Source organism: Dryobates pubescens, chromosome 1 (genome assembly GCF_014839835.1).
Source record: "Dryobates pubescens isolate bDryPub1 chromosome 1, bDryPub1.pri, whole genome shotgun sequence".
Classification (NCBI taxonomy): Eukaryota; Metazoa; Chordata; class Aves; order Piciformes; family Picidae; genus Dryobates; species Dryobates pubescens.
The window spans coordinates 48,315,357-48,342,303 of NC_071612.1; the positions used below are offsets into that span (position 1 = coordinate 48,315,357).

General features: G+C 40.0%; 1 protein-coding gene across 1 annotated transcript in view; it reads right to left on the reverse strand.

The window, feature by feature from the left end:
• Positions 1-26,947, reverse strand: part of DCHS2 (dachsous cadherin-related 2) — a 92,418-nt gene that overhangs the window by 17,871 nt on the left and 47,600 nt on the right. Inside the window, exons 4-13 of the mRNA XM_054175634.1 lie at positions 24,256-24,492; positions 21,660-22,682; positions 19,968-20,155; positions 19,376-19,475; positions 14,136-14,293; positions 12,104-12,941; positions 11,287-11,526; positions 4,939-5,073; positions 4,499-4,708; positions 2,426-3,283 (exon numbers count right to left, since the gene is read on the reverse strand). Coding sequence (XP_054031609.1) covers positions 2,426-3,283; positions 4,499-4,708; positions 4,939-5,073; positions 11,287-11,526; positions 12,104-12,941; positions 14,136-14,293; positions 19,376-19,475; positions 19,968-20,155; positions 21,660-22,682; positions 24,256-24,492 — 3,987 coding nt within the window. The remainder of the gene's footprint in view (positions 1-2,425; positions 3,284-4,498; positions 4,709-4,938; positions 5,074-11,286; positions 11,527-12,103; positions 12,942-14,135; positions 14,294-19,375; positions 19,476-19,967; positions 20,156-21,659; positions 22,683-24,255; positions 24,493-26,947) is intronic.

Here is a 26,947-nt window from a genome sequence, read left to right on the forward strand (position 1 = left end):
TTTTTTCCCCCTCTGATATGTAAAGTATTTGATATTTACTTATGCTTACATACATGAGAAAATACTACAGACAGATCCAAACCAGTATTCAGCTGAATCTCTCATATTCTTAGAAGATTTTGATCTTCTAAGCAAACAGACTTTTATCTACTATACAAACTAACTTTTTGGTATTAAACCCTCCTGTTTAGCCTGAAACTTTGCGAAATGTCTTTTAACCAAAACAACATACATAGAATTTTATTGATATTATCTATGCGACTATGGCATTCTATTACCACAGCTCCTTGGGGCATTTCCATAATTTCAGGCTAGACTGTCTAGCCTGACCCAGGAATGTATCTACATTTAGGAAAACTTAGGATCAAATCAGTTTATCTATTGACACAAAGCCGTATCGATTCCTTTCTTTAAACATATCAAAACCTATCTTCTTCTCTTTTATTACTTTTTCTTAGCTAAAAAGAAATTTTAACACAGGATTAATAGAGGTCAATCCCATCTCTCCTTAAAAAACAATCCCAGGGCCTTGACCTGACAAACAGGTTCTCAGGACACATTCTCAAGAATACAAGCCTGGTTCAGCAAGAGGGAGACAAAACTGAGAGCCCAGAGGTTGTCTCTGGCAACACTCTGGTCTCTCCACTTTCTGGACAACTGGGATGAAGGGCCTCTATACATCACAATTGACTCTTAATAAGTAGATCATTGAAAAGACAGAAAATGAAAGATTAACACACATTGCTCTGTAATTGCTCTGGTCAGTGCCGACTCTGGTGAAACAGGGCTTGCAGGCCTTGGGGTATCTGTGACTCACATTCACAGAAAAGATCAATTTTAGGGTATCTAAAAACTACTTTTAAATCTTTGTCAAATACATGGCATAAAGAGTATTTTTTAAAAAATCATGACATATGTGTTCAGGTTTGGGGGTTTGGATGTTTTTTTTGTTTTGCCTTTTTTTTTGTTTGGTTGGGGTTTTTTGTTCTTGTTTGTAACAGAAGCAATAAATGACGAACTGGTTTAAAAAAAATAAAATGAAAACTTCTTATCCAACCGGTTCTGTGTTCTGGGTGCTCAGTATGAAGTGAAAGGGAAATAAAGGCTGCTTTACCTGAGGAGACCCTTCATATTTCAGGAGAGTGTTTTAACCACCAAGGCTACTGCATGCTCCACTCTTTCCTGTTGGAAGCTTTCCACTTGTTCCAGAATCCCACATTTTTTCCCCATGTACAGTGAGACAGCTAGAAGGATATTTTAACTCAGCGGTTTGATCACTCATCACAATTTTTTTAAAATAGCGTGAAACCAAAATAGTTCCATCTATGGTTTAAAAAAAAAAGGGGCTTAAAAAAATAAAATTCACCTTCTGGCCTAGTTTCGATCTGTTAACTGAAACATCAGCAATATTCACAGTATTACATTTACCTTAAAATACACTACTGAAAATTTGACTTTTAATCCCAAATAGGAACAGAGGAAGGACTGACTGAGCAACCACAGCAGTAATAACTGCAACAGCAATCTGAACCCTTCATTCTTTACTTTGTTTGTAATTATCCAGGAGTATTGATTGGTCTTGCAGAATTCTTAACACATTTCTTTTTCACCAGTTACTAATCAAATATAATAGCTGTTACTCAATATCTAAGAACTCGCTAGTCTCACAATACACTTAAGATTTAAAGGACTATTTTCAAATACTGAGGGAAATCTGATCTATACAGAGGATAAATTACTTTTTTCAGAGTGAACCTCATGAGGCAGTTTTTGAATCAAGAATATAGTGCACGTCAGATCTCTGAACATGTCTGTAAGCACTTCGCGACTGCTGCTACTTTGTCTGCAGGCTCAGTAGTGCAGGCTCCACCCAAAGAGACACAAGTACCTCCCCTTCACCTAACCCTACCCCCTGTTCTTCTTCTGGAAAGCCCAAAACTTCAGTAAGGTTTTAGTAGCTTTCAGAGACACTTAAAAGCCCACAAAGGGTTTTTCAAAAAACAAGAAATGTCACATTATATCTGGTACACAGCACTGAGCATGTGTGCACTGACAAGTGAAACAAGTAAATGCTGTCCACTCAAAGTCATTCTGTTAAAAGCGTGAATCCACAGACACTCAGGGCTTCCCAGGCTAACTGATGGAAACATACCACCTTTGACAAGGGAGCTTGCTGATTAACGTGGGCATCACTGTTGTATATGGGCAAACTCAAAAGCCAAACAAGCCTCCAACTAACGGACCATGCTTCTTTTTCATGCTGGTGCACTGGCAAAAGGCAGGCTGCTATTTGCTACATCCAAATTAGGTTTTCCCTGCTCTGTGCGGGGATAAAAGGTTTCCCTACAAGATTCATTACAATTACCATTCCAAAAAGAGGGGATATTGGCAAATGCAAGAATACAAACTGGGATTTGATGCCCACCTGGTGCACTGTTCTCAGGCACACTTGCTTCATACAGGCTATGGCTGAATAAAATCTCCTCCTCTTGTTCCTCTGTCAAGATAATGACAACGGCTGTGGCTATTCGAGGTGAGATACCTTGATCTGAAGCTATCACTAGCAGTTGATTAGTGAAGTCTTTGGAAGTCAAAGGCTTCTGAAGAGTGATGTCCCCGGTCTTCACATTGATCTGAAATAGAGTATCTGCTGCCATTAAACTATAAACAACAGCTCCATTTGATCCCAGATCCACATCCTCTGCTCTCACAGTGGCTACTATCTCATTCACAGAAGTTTCAGCTGGTACAAAGGCCCTGACGGGATTCTGCAAAAAAACTGGATCATTGTCATTGACATCATCAACATATACCACAACACTGACAGTGGTGCTTCTTGGCAAATGGGTGCTACAGTCACTTGCCACAGCCCTAAATGTATACTGGTATTTGGTCTCTCGGTCCAGTGCCTTTGTAGTAAGTATAGATCCTGTTACAGTGTCAATAGCAAACACTCCAAAGGTGTCGTCAATGAGGGAGTACGTAACTTCACCATTCAGGCCCTCATCTTCATCAGAAGCAAGGAGGTCCAGGATGGTTGAGCCTTCCTCTAGGTCTTCTCTCACAGAGATTTGATACTGGGTCTTTGCAAACAATGGGTTGTGATCATTCTCATCCAAGACAGTAAGATAGAGCTGTGCAGTGGAGCTTCTTGAAGGATTGCCTAGGTCACGGCACTCAATTGTGAGAGTGAAGTTGCTGATGTCTTCTCTGTCTAAGCTACGAGTGACCATCAGTGTTCCTGAAGTGTTATTTAGTGCAAAGTATTCTCCATCATTTCCACCTTTCAAATAGATAAAGAATAAAATTACCACAAACAACTGTTTTGTTTTTGTTTTTTTTTAAAGAATCCCTTGTGATTACCATTATAATTGCAATAACAAGATCCAATTGCTCCCACAGCTGGTGCATTCATGTGCCTTTCACGTGTTTTACTCCTCTTACATGAATTAAAATCTGCATTTCATTTAAATCAGTGGGTGGCAATGACAGTAAATACAGAATGTTGTATCAATTTACAGAGTGGCTATTTTGCCAGATGCATGTCTTTCCTCCCAAAGCAGCACACCTTATAAAATCTCCTGCAACTACACTGCTGGATGAAGTGACCTCTTCCCAACCCTTGTTACAAATTCCAGAAACCTAAAAAGCATCGCTGACAATTGTAATTACTTGTTCCTTGTTCTCTTGTACAAACCTGTCACTTGGAAGTGAGTAGTTATGCAAGGTCTTGATTTGGAGGGCGTGGGGAGGTAAATACGAAGCAGTCGACAGAAAAGTGAGTGTTCTAAGTAACAGTGAATACATACATCACAACATGTAGAAAGACCAAGGGTAACTAAACATCGTAAAGCACTGGGAAATTAAAACCAAGAAAACAAAGGAATTCTTAACCATTTCTTCCAAGAAAAGAAGTGTTGGCTGTTATGACAGTAGCTATCTGCCTACATTTGATCTATTGCTGAGAGCCACAAATCATAGTAAGCAGAGCAAACTTGTACTTGTGCAAAGACATTAAAGGAGGTTTCAGACAGCTGTGGTGCTTACATTGGCACAGTGGACACTGAGAGAGTTCAGCAGTATAAAAAACCAAGGATGACATTGCTAATTGCTGGATGAAAGAAGCTCTCAAGATAGAATAAATAAAATTAGATTAAATGTTGCAGTTATTTGCAGAGATATATTTATATTCAGAACTTTCATAACTATAACAAAAAGGACAAAATTATGCCTTTGTGATTAATGCCTCCTTCCAGCATTTATTAGTTTTTCTTTCCTGTACTATTTCAAATGCAGAAAGCAGACTGAAAGTATGCCTGGACAGTGCTTATTAATACTGACAAAAGGGTGAAAGATCTTTTTTTTCCACATGAAAACAGCATGTGGATAAGACAGGAGCTAGAGAGGCCTGGTAAAATCAAGACCAGTCTAAAACTTGCATACTGCTGTTTATACGCTTCCTGATTTATACTAACAAAAATGATGGAGTGTAACTTACCAATTATTTTGTATCTTAGAGCTCCATTATTGCCAGCATCCATATCTACAGCCTGGGTAATGTAAATGACGGAAGGCTGTTGGTTCTCTGGAATTTGGATCTCAGGGTCAGGAACAAGAAATGTGGGAGTGTGATCATTTTCATCTAGCACTGTGCAGATAACAGTCACCGTGCTTGACAGCGATAGGGCTCCACTATCTCGAACCAAAACTAAGATTAATAAAAAGAAAGCAAATTGTATACGATGGTTGTGGGTGCAGCAATAGACGTTTGCGAATAATAGTAGAATAATGAGTTATTTGTGCTATGCAAAAAAGCACATGCTCCTCTGTACCCGAAAGTCTTACTGCTTCCATCTAATTCAGATGGCGCAAAGTAAGATGACACTGATAGGAACATCACACTCATCCTCACTTCCTGTTTTACAGTCACACTGTTACCTTTAATACTGAAGACCTCCTGAGTTTCCCTGTCCAGTGATACAGCTGTTACAAGCTCTCCGCTGCTTGGGTTGATCCTGAATTTCCCAAAACCAGCTCCTGGTAAGATTTCATACTGAAGCAAGGAATTCAGTCCTTAAAAGCAGAATGGAAGTCTTAGTAAAACACAACCACTCTCCTCACATTCATGTCAGATATGTCTCTCTCTTCTCCCCCTTGCTGGGAAACAGGTTATGGATGAAATGATTTTTAATGCAGTAACTGCTTCTTCATAGAATCAATAAGGTTGGAAAAGACCTCAAAGGTCATCAAGTCCAACCTATCAACCAACACCTCATGACCAACTAAACTATGGCTTCAAGTGACATGCCCAGTCCCTTTTTGAACACCTCCAGGGATGGTGACTCCACCACCTCCCTGGGCAGCACACTCCAATGGCCAATCACTCCTGTGAAGAACTTTCTCCTCACCTCAAGCCTAAACCTCCCCTGGTGCAGCTTGAGACTGTGTCCTCTTGTTCTGCCATTGGTTGCCTGGGAGAAGAGACCTACCCCTACCTGTCTAAAACCGCCTTCCAGGTAGTTGTAGAGTGCAATAAGGTCTCCCCTGAGCCTCCTCTTCTTCAGGCTAAGCAACCCCAGCTCCTTCAGCCTCTCCTTGTAGGGCTTGTGCTCAAGACCTCTCACCAGCCTTGTTGCCCTTCTCTGGACACGTTCAAGTGTCTCAATGTCCTTCTTAATTTCAGGAGCCCAGAACTGGACACAGTACTCAAGGTATGGCCTAACCAGTGTTGAGTACAGGGGCAAAATTACTTCCCTGCTGGCCACACTATTTCTGATACAGGCCAGGATGCCATTGGCCTTCTTGGCCACCTGGGCACACTGTTGGCTCATGTTCAGCCAGCTGTCAACCAGTATCTCCAGGTCCCTTTCTGCCTGGCTGCTTTCCAACCACTGTGTCCCCAGCCTGTAGTGCCACATGCGTTTGTTGTGACTGAAGTGCAGCACCGGCACTTGGAGTTGTTAAATGCCATCATGTTGGACTCTGCCCATCTGTCCAGCCTGTCAAGGTCCCTCTGGAGAGCACTTCTACCCTCTAACAGATCAACATCTGCTCTCAACTTGGTGTCATCTGCAAATTTACTGACTCAATCCCCCTCGTCCAAGAGATCCAGATTTCAAATTTGGATCTTTAAAATCCTTATCCAGATGCTACTTCATGTGTAAGTTTTCCAACCATTCAAAGTGACCCCAGCCACATGTCCAGGGACTCAAGGCATGTCTCCAAGCAAGCTGATACATCATCATAGTGCCAAAGAGTATTAATTTAGACAGTGGAATCCATGCATTCGTCTTCTGCTCTCCCTGAGCAGGTAGTTTATTTCTCAACAGGATGTCAAGCAAAGTATCAGGCTGCTGTGACAGCTCTGGTACTCCACTTAACTTCAGTGAAAGCTAATGCAAGTGTCTCTACACAGTATGACACTGAATACTATAAACATTCAAAGATAGCATTCAGTTCTTGGCATGTCCACCAGTTCTAAATGTTCATAATACTGAGTAGGCAGGTCTCATGATGAATCACAAGGTAGCCATCTCCTAGTTTTCTTGAACAGAAAAGCCAGTTTGGTGGACATTCCCACAGCAAGCATCAGGCCTTTTAGACTACTCCAATTTGTAGCCAGTCTCTGAAATGATATTGCCTGGTTTTATGAAGTCATACAGGATTTGCAGAAGGGAAAGTTAAATAGTTTCCTTACCTACAGCTTTTCCTGAATGCCAATTTCTTTCAGTTCCTAATTAAACTTGTATGTCGTACATGGATATTTGTCTTCCTGTCTTTCTCTGGGAAACAGGCTAAAACTGTGCAAGCTTTTAGAAATCTCTTTCAAAGTTGCCTGAGTTGAAACTATCATAGTAATAAAATAATGTGTTTCTTATTTCTTCTAGTTTCATATGCTCCTGAGTAAAGTATAATGTTATGCCCATCATACTTACATTATTAAATGAAATCAGATTAATTCTACATGATACTTGAAGGCCTTGTCCTGTTGCTAGAAACATTTGGAAATAAAGTAAGTTTCATTCCATCATTCTGTGTTTTTCCAACCAACAATCAGCCTTTTAGTAGCACCAGGACAGTCGCTGCACCTGGAAAACTACAGCACTCCTAGTCATATGAAAACTGCTGTTCAAACACTGCCTGCCTGTTCTCTTGTGCTGCAGTTGAAGCAGGACTATCTGCACTGGAGTTGATGGAGAAACACCAATGTAAGGAAAAACAGAGCCTATGGGGGTTTTACCATCTGCAATGTCTTTTGTTTGCCTCTGAATAGCTTTGCTATATAGCTGACAATGCTACTGAAATTTTAGACAACTATTACTGCAACTGCATTTGCACCTAAACTAAGTCAAAGGAGGGACCTACTCATACTGTATTACAGCAGAAAAAAATATATTAAAAAAAATCCAGAAATCCCTCTAGCTTTCCTGAAGAAAGGAAAAAAATCAGAGGAGGAAGGGCAATCAAAGAGAATGCATTGCAAGTTTAAGGTTACCAACATGCCCACATTAGATAACTTCCAACTGCATTAAAAAAAGATACAGCTCTGCCTGCATTTATTTACCCTTAATCACCAATATGCTACAGATGGAAAAAAACAGATGCATGATGCTGCAGGGCTAATATTAACTATTAGATGTTGGTTCTGTAACTGAACTGCTGCAACCCAGTGCCTGGCAGATTTCACAACAGACATTATTTACAAACAGCATCCAAAAAAGCAACAGCCAGCCAACTTCACACACTGTTGAACTTAAAACTTTTAATTCTTAAAGGACACAGATATTTGATACTTGAATTACATTTATTTACCAAATACTTACTGCCTCCTTTCTCATATTCATTTGCTAGGAGCATATACCTAGCAGTAAGAGAAAGATACACAATCTGCCTAAGAGAGGAGCATGATGACTCCACACATTCACATAATGTATCAAAACAGTTGACATGTTTGCACTTAATCCAAGCTGTTAGTTAATGATTCAATACTGCTAGTCACACTTTGGGGGCTGAAATGATAAACTGAAATGAGCATTATGAGCTGGAAGAGGAGCTAAGCCCCTGGGGCAAGGATTCCTTTCTCTTCATGCCAAATGGCAGGGTGGACGCATGGTGCCTCAGCTGCAGCCAAGGAAAAGCTTCAACCCCTTTTCCCACTCCTCAACCACACACAGGTAGCCCCTGTGCTCCCACAGCTTCCCACAAGCAGCAGCTGTGACATTACACTGAATACATCTAGTGCCAACATCACTGAAGAAGAAATGGGAACAAATGTCCACCCTGCTCCAAATCTAGGCTCAAGTCTCTAATTTGTAAGGCTAGTGTCATTTTGACCATGATAATCCATGAATATGAGCACAACAACATGTCTAGTGAATGTCAGTAAACCCTGTCTCTAAGTCAACAGCCCCTGTTAATCTGAGATTTTTCTGAAGCTCCAGACATAAGTACTGAACCAGAGAGGTGTGCAGCAGCTTAAAAGCAGATCTTGACAAATGCTAGTTCAGTTCAGAGTTTCTGCAAAGAGGTCTCAAGACAAACTCCTGACCTATTTTAAATATGCTGTGGGTATCTTTTCTTTCCCATGCACTTTGCCCCAGCATTTACCTATATAATACACATCTTTATGTTTGCATTTACTTCTGTTGTACTGTTAGATGTTGGCCTTGGGACAGGTGGAGAGCTCCCACAAGGTAAGAGGACATCAAGGAAGCAACAGAACATAAAGTCACAGCAAGTGCAATTATCCTAATGAGCAGGCCCAACAAGGTGTTTCATGGATATCCACATTACAAGCAAAAATTTTAGTAGTGATTTCCAAAAAGAAAAGACCTTTTGAACTAGAAGAAAGCTAAAGCTTGGGTGAAACAAAATATCATAGCTGCTTTCTTCCCTCTTCCCTTCACAGTGAGTGAAGTAGAAAGACAAAGAAAAGGTTGATGATGTCCGATATTGCCAGCAAAAATGGTTTCTCCCTGTGGTCAGTCAGGGAACATATGAAACAACAAAAAAAAACCCAAAATAAAGCTATATCCATGATGGAGGAAAGACCTCCACTGAGACTATGCAAGTATTACTGGGGTGTGAACTGCCAATTTAAAGAGTGTATAAAACCAAAGGGAAAAAAAAAAAAATATGTAAAAAATAAAGAACATCACGAGAAGAGTAATCTAATTCAAAAATATTGTCCCCAAAGCAGAAGTAAGTAGCATTATATTTATACAACTCTCTTCTTAAATTACGAGCATCACTTCAGTATTTGTTTGGAGCAATACTGTTACAATCACATGCCACAGGGGTAAATCAGGAAAACATTAGGAAAAAACCAATAGAAGGATAGTGGTTACTGGAAAATGTACTTTATAACAAAGCAGGAAAGAAACATCAGCCACAACAGTGCTCCAGCCCAAAGTGTCTGCACAGGCAGGCGCACACCATGCCACCCAGTACACTTGGAATGCCCTTCCTCTTCACTCTGCCAAGCCACTCCTGGTCCCTTCTCCTAACAGCTCCCAAAATTTCCCTTCTGCTGTATTTCCCACAAGACAGGCAATAAATTAATAAAAGATGGCAAAATGAGGGAGAGGAATTCAAGCAAATTTCCACTTTGTTTCTCTGTTGCAAAATTTTAACTCTGAATACTGCCTTTTATTTTTTAATAGCATGATCTACAAAACAAAGAAAATAGTTGGAAGAGCTACATACAGAGGCAGAAAGGGGCTATCTACCCTTTCCCTAATATCTGAATACATACTAGCGGGGAAATGTTTCTTCTACATAGCACCTGTTGGGTGATAGGTTGGACTTGCTGATCTCAAAGGTCTTTTCCAACCTGGTTAATTCTATTCTATTCTATAACCAACACAGTAAGATGACAAATCTTACTGAATACAGAAAATTATTTTGCTAGCAGGATCTACTGCTTTATTTTTTTGATAGCATAACCTTAAATAATTCTAAAGATGCACAGAGAATTAATCCAGAGTAAAAAGAAAGTCATTCAGAGCTGAGACAACCTTTGGGCCAGTTACAGCAGTACTGTGGCATTTAATTCTCTTTCCAGATTTTATCTGCACTGCAGACCACGAGCTCTGTGTAACTGTTTCACATTACACCAATTGTATGCACTGTGCATGTAGCATTACTTAAGAGAAGATTCTCTCCAGCACACAGACTACCTATAATATATGTATTTTAGGTATTTCAGAAGAGCAGGCAGATGAAGGGGGAGGGAAGTTTTCGTTGCTTAGCAAAGACTCTCTCATGGTTAGTCCTTACCTGTGATTAAAAAAGCATACGAACCACCCCTTCTTACCCATCCACTCTGCCTGTTTGAAAAGCAATGCATTAACATTCTTACTTACGCAAAAACTAGACGGAAAACCTTGGTTGACAGTGCCCCTCTCTGGTCAGAAAAGATCAGTGCATATGCGCCAGTTCTGCTGCAAAACCAGGAACCCTGCCTATTTTAACTGACTCAAACTATTCAAGATACTCTGAGAGGAACAAAATGTACAAGTATCTAACTTTGAGTTGAATCAAAGCATGCTATCTTCACGTGGAAGCTACAGTACGCTGAGCAACTTGGTATCACGCAAGCACATGTTTTATACTTAAGGTACCAGCCTGAGCTGAAGCTACCCCAGTGTGCAGGCCAGAATGCCTCCAAGCCCTGAATAATGGTAGACATGTTTTGAAACTAAAAATTCAAACATTACCTTGGGAAAAGGACAAAAGCTGTACACACTGGCACAGCAGGCAGCAAGATTTGATTCCATGGTGGGATGACTCATACAACTGGAGTGTTGCAATGATGGCTAAGAACTCTACAGAAGGGACAGGCAAGGGAAGAAAGGTGGAGGGTGTTGCCCTGTATGTTAGGGAGTGTTACAAACATCTAGGTCTTGCACTTGGCTCACAACAACCCCATGTAATGCTACAAGCTTGGGGAAAAGTGGCTGGAAAGCTGCCTGGCACAGAAGAACCTAGAGGTGTTGGTCAAAAGCAAGCTGAAAATAAGCCAACAGTGTGCCAAAGTGGCTAAGAGGGCCAACAGCATCTTGGGCTTATCAGAAATAGAAATTGCATGGCCACCAGGACTAGAGAAGGGATAGAGACAAGCAGATCTGATGCTTAGGGAGGTGTTTTAGCAGATGTGATGCTTAGGGACTAGGTAGTTAAGTTAATGGTCAGAGATGATGATCTTAAAGGTCTCTTCCAGCTTAAAAGATTTTATGAATCTACCATAGTCCACAATGAAATGAATGGAAATAGGACTGAAAATACCTGCATCTTTGTCCACAGCTTCCACCTTTACAACAAACTCCCCTGGATCTCGGTTTTCAGGAACTGCAGTCTCGTAAAGTTGCTTCAGAAATATTGGGGTCTCATCATTAACATCAAGAACAAGAATAGTTAGAACCTGTGTGGCAGAGAGAGCTGGGCTGCCATCATCAAGAGCCATAACTGTCAAACTGTAGCGCCCTTGAGTCTCACGGTCCAGAAGCTGTGCTGTAGTTAACAGTCCTATTATAAAAACGAAGAAGGTATTAAAAAAATATTCTGGTCTAGGTTAGGATCTCAGTCATTTCAGCAGCCACAGCTTCAACATAGCATAACAATGTATGCTGTGACACTGCTGCCAGGCTTCCAGACTTCAATCATCTGGAATCAACCATTACCTGTGATTGTCTTCAGAGTCTACCTGGCCCAGAAATATACATTTTGACATCAGAGGAAATTTAGATTCATGGAATATTCAACTGAAGCTCAGGTATTAATTAACTTTGTTTTGAGGGGGTTTCTTTGTTTTGTTTTGTTTTTAAACTTAAATATCTGTTTTCTTTTGCAGGTAAGTTATGCACCTGAATAGCACAGAACAGAATAGAATAGCAGCACAGCACAGTTATCTGGTTGGAAGATACTCTACAAATCAGTCGCATCATGTAGTGGATTCAAAATCAGAATCAGAACTAGAAAATATTGCAACTGCTAGAGCAACATTTGCATCTGTGTGCAGATGACATAACAGTTACAGAGTTCATTCAAGAGCCAGAGAATTTCAGAGGGCTGAAGAATTACCAAAGAACAGAAGATACAGTACCTGTGATTTTATCCAATACAAATACTTTATTTTCATTGCCTGAAAGAATGTGATATGTGACTTGTCCATTTCTTCCCTCATCAGGATCCTTTGCAATTATGTTGTGCACGAGGAAGCCCACCTCCACATCCTCCATGACATAGGAGAGAGGCAAAGACATAAAACTGGGGCTGTTGTCATTGATATCCAAAATAACAATTTTCACAGCCAGGGAATCAAGCCTGCGATTAGTCAGGTTTATTGCCTGGTCTGCTGCAGACACTGTAAGGGTCATGGAGGGAGTAGTCTCCCTATCTAGTGGAAAAGCTGTAGTCAATGTGCCATAGGAAGGGTGAATACGAAATGGATTTTCACTCAAGTTACTCTTCTCTAAGGAATACTGTATTTTGCTGTTCAGAAAACTGCCATCTCCATCTTTTGCATCGAACGTATACACCAGAGTGCCAACAGGTACATTTTCCTCTATGCCAATCACTACAAAGTCATCTTGAAAATATGGAGAATGATCATTCTCATCTTCTACATCAATACTTAGGAAGACGGTGTTATTCTGTGGAGGAGTATCATTATAATCCTTTATAATGACTTGCAAAAGGAAGTGTGTAGCTGTTTCGTAGTCAAGTTCCTTGGAAAGAAAAAGGTTTCCTGTCAAGCTGTCTATTTCAAAATGAACATCATCATCTTTAGCGATACTGAAATGCAGTCTCCTTTTAGTTGTTGGATGATTATCAGGCCACTTCAGAGAATTCACCATTTGTGCAGGTTTAAAATTTTCAGGTATGACAAAATGCTTGACACCTTGAGAGATGACAAATGTCATGTTGGGTAGTGGGATTACCTGCAACAAAAGCACAAAGAATGCAATATTTTCCCATTGTTATTATGAATCTTGTAATAAAAATTGTCTTCCTTAATTGAGAGTTTAATAATGTATTATATTTGTGACTACATTTACTCAAAGGATGCCTCAAAGCTAGAAAAACTCAACATGCTCTCAAGAGTTCAAATAGTCATTGTCCAGTCATTCCATAAATTCTATCTTTCATTCCCATATTATAAAAAGGGACAAGACTGTCTCTTGCTTTTTGAATCACTGGGATCCAAAGACAGACAATTTGAATGCTGGTAGCTATCTCTGCCCCTACTCTGAAGCACGTCAACTATGTCTTCATACACAGGGCAGTATGACAAGGATGGATCTGACAAAGAATCTCTACATTATGCAGTTTGCCAAACACAACAGATAGCTGGGGTGTGTTTTGACAGTTATTTTGTTACATGGTTTCATTCATTATAGATTACTGCAGCATTGCAAGTTAATGCTTTAAAATGAAGAATCTCTTTAACTATGAGAATTGTATTTGCCTTGTTTTGACAGAAGCATTTTTTCCTAAGCTACCCACAATTAACTGTATTTTAGGTGACATGAAAATATCAGCTGTGGTGATGTTCAGCATCTGACAAAGGAGCACACAGGCAGGCTGGACAAAGCAACCTCACCACAGCTCAATGAATAGCAGGTGGCTGGTTGCGGAAAGAGCACATGCTGGACTGCACATTCCCATGAAGAGCAGACCAGTATAAACCAGCAAAAATGAAGGTATCCTATACTGGGTTACAGAGAGAATTTAGAAAAGAAAGTAACAGAGTGGAGGGGAAAAAATAAAATAAAAATTACTCCCCCACTTTCAGTGCCTCCTGATACCTGCTTTTCATTCTGTCTACCTGGGTATTTCCCTTCTCTTTTCCAGTGTTCACAATGACCTCTTGCTGAAGTACAAACATAACTTATTTGCAAGACAGCCCAAAACATGGTTGTGTATTTTTAACAAATCAAAACAACTCTGCCCCCTCTTTTCTTCTCTCAACAGAATAATGGATAAAGTAAATTACTGAGAGATAAGGTGTTAATAATTTTTAACTCCTTCCTTTCTTTGTTCATTTCCCTAGCTTCTCCCCCAAATGTTTTTTTTTTTTCAAAGAAATTAAGTATATAACATAACTGTTAAATGCATACAACATAAACAAGTACCTCAATGTAAACAGCAGCATGCCCTTGAAGTGAAGGCATCCCCTGGTCCCTGGCTGTGACCATCATTCTGTAGTCTGATCTCTCAGTATGTGATAGAGATTGGGTTGTTCTTAACTCCCCACTGACAGCATCAATCTGGAAGTATCCTATATCCTCTTCTAGGGAAAAAAATGGATGAGTTACTGCAGATGTCTCCAGCTTGCCTCCATAGTACCGAATGTCATAATTAACAGTAAGAAAGAGCAGGACCCGAAGAAAAGGGAACCTGCTGCATTCACCTATATCTCTGCTTCTTTGGGTTCAATTCTTCCTTCACAGAGTACCTAGTTATTATAAACCGCTTAGTCTGAATTTTGAAAGATACAGAGAGAAATTCCATGAAGTACTAAAGCAACTGCTTTATTCACACCATCAGGAAAGCAGAAGGACTGGTACTTGTACTTCCAAAACAAGCTGGCAAGCAGAGTGAGAGAAAGAACCATGTCTTGGTCTCTGAAGGCGCATGAAAGGTCAAGCAAAGCCATGAAGAGTGCACAGCTGGCTCATGTCCCTTGCAGACTGTGGGACAAGAGCCCTAAGATTCCGTATCTGCAATGATGCTGCTTTTCCTGCCTGTGCTCTGAACCAGAAGCTAACTGGGGGAAGATAAAACAGTAAATTGTTTCAGAGCAACATGTGAATATTGGAAATTACTTATATTCATCATCAAGGATTGGCCACATGCTAGTAACAAGCAAGTTGTAATCAAAATTACTAATAGAATCAATTAGGTTGTTAGACATCCTCAAATTCAAAGTTCAACTGTAGACCTAAGACTACCAGGTCTTACCACTAAATCCTGTCCCAAAATGCCATGCCTGTCTTTTAAATACCTTCAGGGACAGTAACTCAACCAGTTCTGTGGGTAACCTGTTCCAGTGGTTGACAACCCTTTTACTGAAGAAATTTTTCCCACCTAAACTTCCCCTGCACAACTTGAGGCTGTTTCCTCTTCTTCTAGTGCTTGTTACCTGGGGAAAAGAGACTGACCTCCGACCTGCCCCATTTTCATGGAACGCAATACAAATGACGCACAATTTTTTTGTAATGTTAGGAAAGTATCTATTACTTGGTACCCCTTATCAAAAAGTGAGAAAACCCAGCTTTGCCTTAACTACTTCTCTCTTAGAATACTATACAAGCGACTTTTTGCTATGTGAATTTTTAATAAGCTGGGCTAAACAAAGTCATGCAGAATAACAGCTGCTATTCCAATAAGCAGCTGTGGTAAAAAGAAATTCAGTGCAGATGCAGCACACAAAACACCCGTAAAGAACTCTATTTCTGTATGCACCTAAGTGAGCATGAAACTGTTTATGCTCTCCAAATCAACCCATGTAAATTAGTCAGCTGCACATACAGATGTTCCATTTCATTTCCCATCACCTCACTGACAACTGTAAAATATTTGCACCTGCAGAATTTGAAAAAAGCACTGAGCAGACTAGTTATGAAACAGGGTTTCCACAATCAACAAGTAAGAGTTGCTTTCAATATTGTTCTTATATTTTTGACTGACTATGGGTTTCTAATGCTCCATGAGTCCCCTCTGGGTTGACTCTTGCAGTGTGGAAGAAAACAAGGAAATTGCCAACAGAAGGAAACAATATGTAAAGGTAATTGTATTGAACAAGACAGTTCTACACTCTGCATTGTTCTTGACAGCTTCAAAATACTAATGCTGCTGTGTTACTATTCTCACAAATAGCTTTTGGTTTAATTTCCTGGTTTAGGTCCCAGCAGTATGTCTATATCCACAGACACACTGTTTTGTTCCATGTAAAGTTTTGTTACACAAAATCCCAGCTCAAAAAAGGCAGAGAAGATATGATAAAGGGAACAACATGAATTGCATGCATATATTTATAATATTTTGCTGAAACTGACATTTTAAATAACTGATATGGAGAACTAACAAGAAAAAAACACCAAACAGAAGTGCATGGAAACTATGCCTTTCATTTCTCTACCAAATTTGAGCCAGTGACCAAAGTGAATTAAAAAAAAAAAAAAAAAAAGAATAGAATAAACCAGGTAGGAAGAGACCTTCAAGATCATTGCATCCAACCCATCATCCAACACCACCTAATCAACTAAACCAAGCATCCTATCAAGTCTCCTCCTAAACACTTCTAATGATGGTGACTCCACCACCTCCCTGGGCAGCGCATTCCAATGGCCAAACAATCTCTCTGTGTAGAATTTCTTCCTAACATCCAGTATGAACCTCCCCTGGTGCAGCTTGAGACTGTGTCCTCTTGTTCTGTTGGTGGTTGCCTAGGAGAAGAGACCAGCCCCCACCTGTCTACAACCTCCCTTCAGGTAGTTGTAGAGAGCAATAAGGTCTCCCCTGAGCCTCCTCTACTTTTAAGTAGTCAAAAAACGAAATCATTGCAAGTAAATAACTACTATCTGAGCATGAGGCTGTAAGAATCCACCCTTGTTTCAGCAGTGATGAGGGCAGCCAGTACCTCTTAATAATATAAAGACCAATACTTATTTTCCATTTCAAGCATCAGAAGAGATAACCACACTCAAGTGAAGTTCTGAAGGTTTTAAGTTCATTTGATAGGAGGAAAAAACAATTCTCAGAATCTCTATTTTTCTTTAATAAATTAAAAGAGACCTGGTCAGAAAAGAAATTTCTAACAATGTCATTCCTTAACACACAAAGCAATAGCTTATGATGCATTAAAAATACAGACTATACAGACTAGTTATAAATGCTACTCTATAACCCACTGACAGTCACAAAGAAGGCCAGATAACTCACTTCACAATTGCCATCATCACTGAGGAATGGTACACACAGTTTACCTCACTCTGAATGAGGTTACACTTTGACTGATAACACGAAAGTGGAGGTATGGCCATATGATGATGGTTTCTATACCCATGAATGTTTAAGGATGATATGTTTGCATTTTCTGGGAAGAGCAAGGGACATTTTGAAAAAAACCCCAATTCTTCTCTGAAGGTTAAAATTCAGCTGGTGTGTAAACCTCATAGTTCTTTCACTGATTCTTACTTATGTAATTTACTAGCATTTGCCATTAGCCTTCCTGCATAGAGTAATCTGTTACTGCTACCTTGGCATTTATTTTAGGTCTCAAGAATATTAACAATTACTCAATAACTCTGTAACAGCTGACACTGATACTTGTAGCTCTTAATCTTGTGGCCATGCCTCAGCTGTTGAAGAGAGCACTGGTCTGCATGCAGTCCTCCAATTAACCTGGTGTCTTTGTGTTTAATGAATATGGCTGTAAATCAGATCATATTGCTTCTTCATAGTTTAGTCTTGAACAATGTCCCAGAACTAGAAATTACTATGTTAAATATATCAGGCAAGAACATCACCATGAAACAGAAGACCAGATGTTAAAGGCTGTGAGCCAACTAACAACAACAACAAAAATTAGTATCAGAGAAGCTCAGCTGTTTCTGGATTTGTTCATCAGGAAAAGTATCTGGTTCCAAGGCTGGAAGGGCTTGGATTTTTTTAAGTCTGTTTTTATCCTTTTGTTCTTTCTAGAGACAGCACTTGCAAGACAGTTGTATTTTGTGTTGCTAGTCACTTTTACAACTTGAATTTGTTCTTACTCCCCTCTGAGGCTCTACAGGGAAGCCAGTAAGAAAATTTGATGCACTGTTTGAAAGAGGGGAATAGAGCTAAATGAATGGACAGGCAGAAACTTCTGAAGAACATGTTCCTTACTGCCTGCCCATCACCCGTCAAACTAAGAGCTGTATAGTCAATTTCTTGGTTTTATACTTATGTATACATTCCTATTCTTAAGGCGGGGGTAATTTCATGCAAAATATTATTATCTACAAGGCGAAAGTCTACAATTCTCTCGATCTCATTTTGAAAGAGGCAGTCACTTTCATCCAAATTAAGAGAATAATAGCGTGACCATAAACTTATAAAATAAACCTACTTATGATCTGCATATACTTCAACTGTAAAATTTCCAACACAGTTAAAAAATTTCTCATTTTTAAAGCATCTCTTAGTGGAAGAGAGCAGTATCAGTCATCTGGCCCTTGTGAGTTTGGATCTTAAAGTCCTTCTATTACTCCACAGAAGTCAGAAGGGTTTGTACAGACAGTATAGCATAACCCGTGGATATATTTTGGTAATTTCAGCCTCCGCAAAAGAAGCTACAGTGAGAAGCAATGTAGCTTTGCAGTATTTTGTTCGTTACTCGGCAGTGACAAACAATTGTAGAAAGTTTAAACTAACCAAGCTCACATTTGAGCTCTGCCTTCACAGAAAAGAACAGCTGAGGAAATGCACCATGTGGATGGAAACACTGAAAACGTTTTCTTGCTCTGATAAAACTGTAGGCTCTATGCGTATATTATCATAGGCTTAAAAGGTATTGATTTGTTGGTAGAATAGAGCAGGTATTAGAAGAAATAGTTCTATTCTTGGCACATCTTGCTGGTTTGAACCAATAGTGAAGCAAAGCAGAAGGACCAGATGTTTTCTTCCTGGTTACAAATGGAGTTCTGTTTTTCATAGAAGTGTAGCAAGTGGTATGCGCCAAACCCAGAGATAGCATCAATGTCTCTTACCACTATTAATGCCCCAATTCCACTTATGATCTAATTTATGACTGCTCTCTTACTGATTTCACTGCAAACAAAACCAGATTTTACAGCTTACACCAGAAATGAACTACTACATGTAGGAAGAGAGAAGTCTTTTCAAGCAGCCAAACTCTATCAGGCTAACAGTGCTAAACAAAGGGTGAGACATGAACTAAACCCACAAGCCTCTTTGTTTGCCCAGATTATCTGCTGACCCATCTAATCACTGTCTCAGACTGTTGTGAACCATTCCTGTAGCAGGAAAATTTTCAAGTAGTCATGAGAAAAGGGAGACCATCTTTCTCTTGCTGAACAACCGACTGAAACTAAATTGTACAATATAAGATCACAGTCCTGATCTTTTCCGAGTACTGTTTGAACATTCTGTCAAGCCACACAAGCAACCAAACCCTTAGGAAGATGCAGCAGAGGGGAAAGGGAGGAAAGGGAGCTGTTTGCATCTCCTTAGATACTTCGTAAGACATATGATGGTCTTGATTCCTATTTACACAGGCATCTTTATTCTAACAGGCATAATATTCTGTGTCTATGCACAGCAGAATTTCAGTGTATCTTTTCTTATGAATAGCACTTTAAATTCTTACCTGATTCTACTGAATACAGTACAACACCATTGTTTCCAGAATCAAAGTCTTTTGCAAAGATAGTGGTAATAAGTGTCCCTGGTGGCTGCCCTTCCAAAACCTGTCATCAAGAAGTTTAGAAATAATTTGCAAATATACAGGGATAGCAGCAAGTATTAAAATAAATTCCTTGCCATAACACAGGAGTTTAGCTGTTGCTCCGTTTTCCATTTCAGTAATATGGAAGGTCAGTGCAAAACGCATTTCAGGAAAAGGTTAAATAATACAGTTCTAGCCATCCTCAGTTATGGTCTGCATAGGATGCTGATTCAGAAATCTTTAGTTCAGCAGACTCACAGGTCAGAAATTAAGAGATTCTACTGCATGCACCAATAAAATTGTACCTGTATGTATATCCTTTACATCAAACTGTGTACATGGTGGAGAAGTGTAACCATGTGGTGAAATTCCCAAGCATGCCCGAGTCCAGGCTAAAAACAGGTGACCTTTCTGTTTCAGTGCTGCACAGTCAGTATTTCGCAGGAGAAGGGGTTTGGGCTCCTGCCACAGGGTGGTGCTCAGAGCACGCAATGCACCAGCCAGCAGCACTCACCTTGAGGCGCAGCTCCTGCTCAGGCCCCGCCTGCGGGAAGCGGGGCTGGTTGTCATTGAGGTCCCTCACCACGATGTACACTGCTGCGGTGGCATTGAGGCGTGGGGAGCCGTGGTCGGTCACTAGCACAGTCAGCTGATGATGAGATTGTTTTTCACGGTCCAGCGCAACCCAGTTTATGATTTCACCTGATGGACAATGAAAATGAAGGAGAAAGAGTAAGATAGTTACTATACAGAATTAACCAGGTTGGAAAACAACTTTGAGATCATCAAGTCCAACCTATCACCCAACACCATCTAATCAACTAAACCATGGCACCAAGTGCCTCATCCAGTCTCTTCCTAAACACTTCCAGTGATGGTGACTCCACCACCTCCCCGGGCCAATCACTCTTTCTGTGGAGAATTTCTTCCTAACACCCAGCTTAAACCTCCCCCGGCACAGCTTGAGACTGTGTCCTCTTGTTCTGCCACTGGTTGCCTGGGAGAAGAGACCAACCCCCACCTGGCTACAACCTCCTTTCAGGTAGCTGTAGATGGCAGCAAGGTCTCCCGTGAGCCTCCTCTTCAAGTTAAAAAACCGCAGCTCACTCAGCCTCTCCTCACCAGGCTTGTGCTCCAAACCCCTCATCAGCCTAAGTGCCAGGTTCTACACATTGGCCACAACCACCCCATGCAGTGCTATAAGCTGGGGTTGGAGTGGCCGGAGAGCAGCCAGGTAGAAAGGGACCTGGGGGTACTGGTCGACAGTAGGCTGAACATGAGTCAGCAGTGTGCCCAAGTGGTCAAGAAGGCCAATGGCATCCTCGCCAGTATCAGGAATAGTGTGGCCAGCAGAAGCACGGAGGTCATTCTGCCTCTGTACTCAGCACTGGTTAGGCTATACCTTGAGTCCTGTGTCCAGTTCTGGGTCCCTCAGCTCAAGAAAGATATGTCAGCATTCATCTTACTACACACAACTACATTTAATTTGACATGTATTAATGATACCTGTTTTCTGATACATCTTACTGCTTTGAAATGAGAGTTTTACTTTGAGATTCATACAGAGAAGTTCTAGGAGAGTCTGTTCATGCCCCATGAGGACAAGACATTTGAGAACAGGAATTTTAAACAGCCGATCTTTGATCATTACAGATCACTTTGCTAAACTGGATTATTTACAATGCCTGTGTTCCTTATAGGATTCCATTCTCTGGGCTCCCCATGCTGTATTCGATAGTGCTATACTGTGTGGACATAGTATGTAGTACTCAAGGATTTGCAACCTACTGCAGAGTACACTGTGCAGTGAAAATTTGCAGTCAATGTGATTTCTGTAGTGCCATGTACATTTAGTAATTCAGGTTTGGCATAACAGAAGTTTTCACAAATTTTCAATCACTGTAACTATCAAATGTCAGAGTTACCTATTAAAGCTGTAATTTAAAACTCATTTTAATTTGTTACAAACACTGAACTTTACAACCAAGTGACCAGAGTGAAGTCCTAAGGGTTAGTTCAATCTACATGGACATGTATTAGATTTATTTCATTCCCCAAACTGTGAAGCTCTAGGTTGGAATATACATATATCAAACTCATGAGATTTACAGAAGTTCTTGAAAGCTTTACGTTTTACTTCCATTCTCTTAAGGAAGGATGCTTTCCAAAAGCAGTATTAGGCATATTACAAATTAAAAAATACTACCTGTGTTGGAATTCATCTTGAAATACTTTCCATCAGATAAGAGGAAATAGGAAAGTTGCCCATTTCTTCCTGAGTCTTTGTCAACTGCTGTAACGGTGCCAACCACACCCCTTGGGAGTGGATTTTCTTCCACTTCAAAGAAGTAGCTGTCATGCATAAACATGGGAGAATTATCATTTTCATCTAGGACATTAACTATTACTGCTGTACTTGCATTTTGTCTGAGGTTTTCATCCTTGGAGGTGGTGGTGACCAGGGCTCTAAAACTTAGTATCTGTGCACATTCATAGTTCAAAGGTTTCTGAAGATAAATCCAGCCAGTATCAGAGCTGATTCCAAATGCAACGGAATCTGTGCTAGGTTCTAAGGAATATGTCAGCTTAGAGGTAAAACTGTGTGGTTCGAGTGAGTGGGCTTGAACCTGAAGGATTCGGGCACCTGGAGAGGTTGCTTCACTGATTTCTATTTGATACATCAAGTTTTGAAAAACCAAAGTAGGGGCCATCTTCTTCTCTTCAATAATCACTGTCAACATCAGCACAGAAGTCAGAGGAGGATTTCCACAGTCTTCAGCTGCTATGTGTAGAGTATATTCCTGCTGCTTATCTGCAAACACTGTCCTGGTGAGGTTTACCACTCCAAGGCTTGGATCAATGCTAAATGCATTTGACTGCATGCTTGCAATACTGTATTTGATTGCCCCATTTAGGCCACTGTCCTTGTCTTCTGCATGAGCAATATAGACAGCAGTGCCAGGAGGCTGGGTATGTGAAATAATTACCTCGTCAGATTTGGTAAGAAACATTGGAGGATTGTCATTAACATCTATCACAGATATGTTGACCTGGGTGCTACTGTAGACAGGCAAGTTACCCAACTGTGACTGAATGGTGAGCACCACAACAGACTGAGTTTCGTGGTCAAGCTTTTTTTTGGTGCAGATGATACCAAACCGGGGGTCAATAGAGAATCTTTCATGTGGATCACCAGAAGAAATTCTGTAAGAAACTACTTCTAAAGAATCTAGAAATGGAGATTGAAAAAAAAAAAGTTAAAAAACAAAAGGCACAAAACCCCCAAACAAACAAACCAAAACCAAAAGTAGTAACATGAAAGTTGGTGAGAACATCTGTGAAGAATGAGTATCATTAAATCCATCAGAATAAAATGTAAACTACATAGATGTTTTACTTTTCTGGGTTTTTTAATACTTCCTTCTTCCTGTCCATGGAGCCCTTCAGTAAAAGAAACACTACCACACAGGCTTCATCTGACTGTATATAATTTGCCCATTCGTGCACTGTTTGATTTTTATCTCCCCAGTATGGTAAAACTCTACACACAAAAAAGCATGAAACCTTTTGGATTTCCTTGATCTAAAATATAGAAAAAACACTCCAATAAATTAGTTTTACAGACAATTTCATTATGTGCAGGCATTCACTATAGGAAGTAATGAAACAGATGTCAGTTCTCTGAAAGAACTCTGTTTTACTGAATTTACCAGTCATGGATTACCATTGCTATAGCACTTATACATCAGACGTTACCTAAAGCAAAAGCTATCTAAAAGTTCAGACCTATTACCAAGGCCACTCCACAGGTGCTACCTTACCCTGAGGACAATTGTAAAGGACCAGACTAATTAAACTTACATAAAACCTCTGTCTTTACTACCTTACACATACAGATCCATCATTAAACTGTTACACAGCTCCCACTACTTTGCACAGGAACTGCATATATGCGTGTGTCTGTCTATCTAATCTCTCGCTCTTTATATATATACACACACACATATCCAGAGAAGTTGTGGATGCCCCTTCCTTGGAAGTGTTCAAAGCCAGATTGGATGTGGCTTTGAACAACCTGGTCTTCTGATAGGTGCCCCTGACCACAGCAAGGGGATTTGAACTAGATGATCATTAAGGTTACTTCCAAACCATTATATGACATATGGCTCTCACGACAGGATTGTTTATGGTTATGGTCTCACAGAAGCTAACCCATCTTCCTCTAATAACAATTTTAAAAAATCCAAATCAACAAATAAATTAAATGAATTTTCAAAAGGTCCCATAAACCTTCATCCAGACTTCAGAAGTTAATCTGGGGAAATGTCTGGGGGGTTGATTTTGTTCAAGATTCAAAGTGCAGTGGTGTTTGTTTGGGGATTTTTTGGCAGCAACCCTTCATATAAATTCTCTGAAACTTCTGAATACTGTCTGCTTGTAAGTACTGCTCTGAGATCTGTCTTTCATAGCTAGTGCTTTAATGTAAGCCACACCACTGCACACTCTTCGTTATACCTTCACAACATGCTTCCCAGCAATCCATCTGGAATAAAATAGAGGCAGTTGTTAATCCTCATGGACCACCACGAAGAGTACCAAAAATGTCTATCTATTTTGAAGAGCATGCCAATACAGTAATGATTACACCAGCTGCTGTAAATATCGTCGTAAATTCACTTTAATGCTTGACAGATTGAATAAATAATACGATAAGTATTAAAAAACTGTAATAATTATCTGCAGATAGTTCCAGTTAATGGTCAAAACAAAACCACAGTGTAATCTCTGACTGTGCAACTTACTTGGTGGCTCTCTGGCCTTTACAGTGCCAACTGGGCTGTCTTCAGGTGCATCTTCAGGAACAGAGAACACATACCGGGATCTCTCAAATATGGCAGGAGCTGAAGCAGTCTGAAGGATGTTTACTGTGATGGCTGCATTGGTGGCAGAGGGAAGGCCACCCCCATCCCGAGCAGAAACAGTCAGGAAGAGCACAGAATGAACCAGGTGGTCAAGAGATGAGATCAGGTAAATAATTCCTGTAAGTATACAGAAAAATCTCCAAATAAAAAAGCCACATAAACATGGTTGAAGCCCCAAAGTACAAACCTTAAGAGTAATGGACTTTGTGAAAAGTATCTGGGAGGCAAGCATCTGCTGCCTGATCACAAGTTCCTGAAAGAACACCTGTTAATAGTAAATTCTAAGGTCTGTTGAGTTTGTAAGATGCTACCAATTATGGTTTTTATAATTGTATGAAATGAATAATTAATTTAAAAAAAAAGCAACACTCTGTCCAGAAATACAACTCTTTGGATGGGTCTGCCTCAAGATAAATATATATCCATTCTAATAGAATAGAATAAACCAGGTTGGAAGAGACCTTCAAGATCATTGTGTCCAACCTATTATCCAACACAATCTAATCAACTAAACCATGCAACCAAGCACCCCACCAAATCTCCTCCTAAACACCTCCAATGATGGCGACTCCACCACCTCCCTGGGCAGCCCATTCCAATGGCCAATCACTCTCTCTATGAAGAATTTCTTCCTAATATCCAGTCTAAACCTCCCCTGGTGCAGCTTGGGACTGTGTCCTCTTGTTCTGTTGGTGGTTGCCTGGGAGAAGAGACCAGCCCCCGCCTGCCTACAACCTCCCTTCAGGTAGTTGTAGAGAGCCATAAGGTCTCCCCTGAGCCTCCTCTTCTCCAGGGGAGAAGAGAATTCTATTCTCATCATCTTAAGTAGGATTAGATGTCTCAATACATTCTCTTCTGACTAAAATAGATCTTTGATAATACCAGATAATGATGCTCAATTTTAAAATACTCTACAGAAACCCACATTTAACAATTACCTAAGAGGGCAGTAAGGATAGAAAGAAAGAACATGGCAAGAAACTGACCCATCTCCTCCTCCAGAAAAGGCTTTTATGAACATCAAAAAAAACTTCCAGTGAAGATTTCAGTCTCAGCAATGACAATTACATCCAAACCATAGTTCTCTATAGGGCATTCATGAAGGTTCACAACAATTATCCCAAACTGCTACTTGCTAACTGTTTCATGAGAGACAGTCATTTCAGTGTCCTTTGTACGCATATTAGGGACTTATAAATTAAGATACAAATCCACAAGTACATCATTAGTCTTTAGAGTAGTCTGGAATATTTTTTCTAGATTAAGTGAACATGAATACTCAAAATTTTAGGGAAGCACACTAAATCGTAAAGCAATATAGCTGATTACAGTATGCTTGTTACTTCGTAAGTTGTATAACTAGTAGCCTGAGGCACACTAAGATCAGGTGCTTTCAGCCAGGTAAAAGATGGAATAAGGAATCACAGAATCATAAAATCATTTTGGTTAGAAAAAACCTCTAGGATAATTGACTCCAACTCTACAAAATCTGGTGCTAAGCCATGTCCCTTAGCAATACATCTATGCATCCTCCTCTGGGGCAACTTCAGGCTGTTTCCTTTTATCCTCTCACTTAGGGAAAAGAGAACAACATCTGCCTCACTACAACCTCCTTTCAGAGAGCATTAATACCCCTTTGTCTTATCTTTTCAAGAATCTTCTCTATCACTGGGCAGAAGGAAGAACACTTTCACTTATTCTGAGGTGACAAAAATCACTCCATGCAAGAATATTCTTAGCAATGACTGAGTTTAAATATAAACTAAATGCTAAAATTGAAGTGAGCAAAGTAGTAAGGTTGTAGTAAACTCAAGAGATTTAACTAATAGTGACAAATCTCTACATACTGACAAATATTTAAGACAGCATCTATGCTTTTTTGTAGAAGCTGGTAAAGACACAAAGCCTCTAGCAGCTCAGGAGAACCACACCTTTAAATGTTGAGCTAATTTTGCAATTTTCTGGCTCTCAGGAAGGTTTAGTAGGGATGATGTTTGGCATTCAAGTCAGACATCTAGTGGTACTATTTGTCAGACAGGGTAAAAATCAAATTTAACTCAAAGTGCCAATCAGTGCATGGTTCTACTACAATGCATACTCTCAAAATACAGGGTGAAGCCACAACACTAATTTGCTACAATGCATTTTTAACAATAATGATGTAAAATACATAAACCCCTCATAAATATTCAACTGTGCACATGGTATACTACCAATTACACCGTCAGGACATTAGAATAATAAACTGTCTCGACATGCTTAAAATGCATTTGAAGGGTATTCAGGATCAAGAAAGAGTGCCTTCCACTAACAAATGTTAGTGTGACTATTCCAGTGTAACAAACCACAGTAAAACCTCATATACAGATGGATTCTGAATTCTTTACTGATCCAGCTCCCATGCCAATAACTGATACACTTTCAAAAATCAATCTTACTTCTAGCCTTTTAAAAATTTGTCTACTGATGACTGGGTTTCACAATTAGTTAAGACAGGCAAACAAAGCAATCCTCTAAAAACTTAAACTGTGGGCATTTCCTGAGGTAATCTGAGCAGCTGTAACTCAAAGAA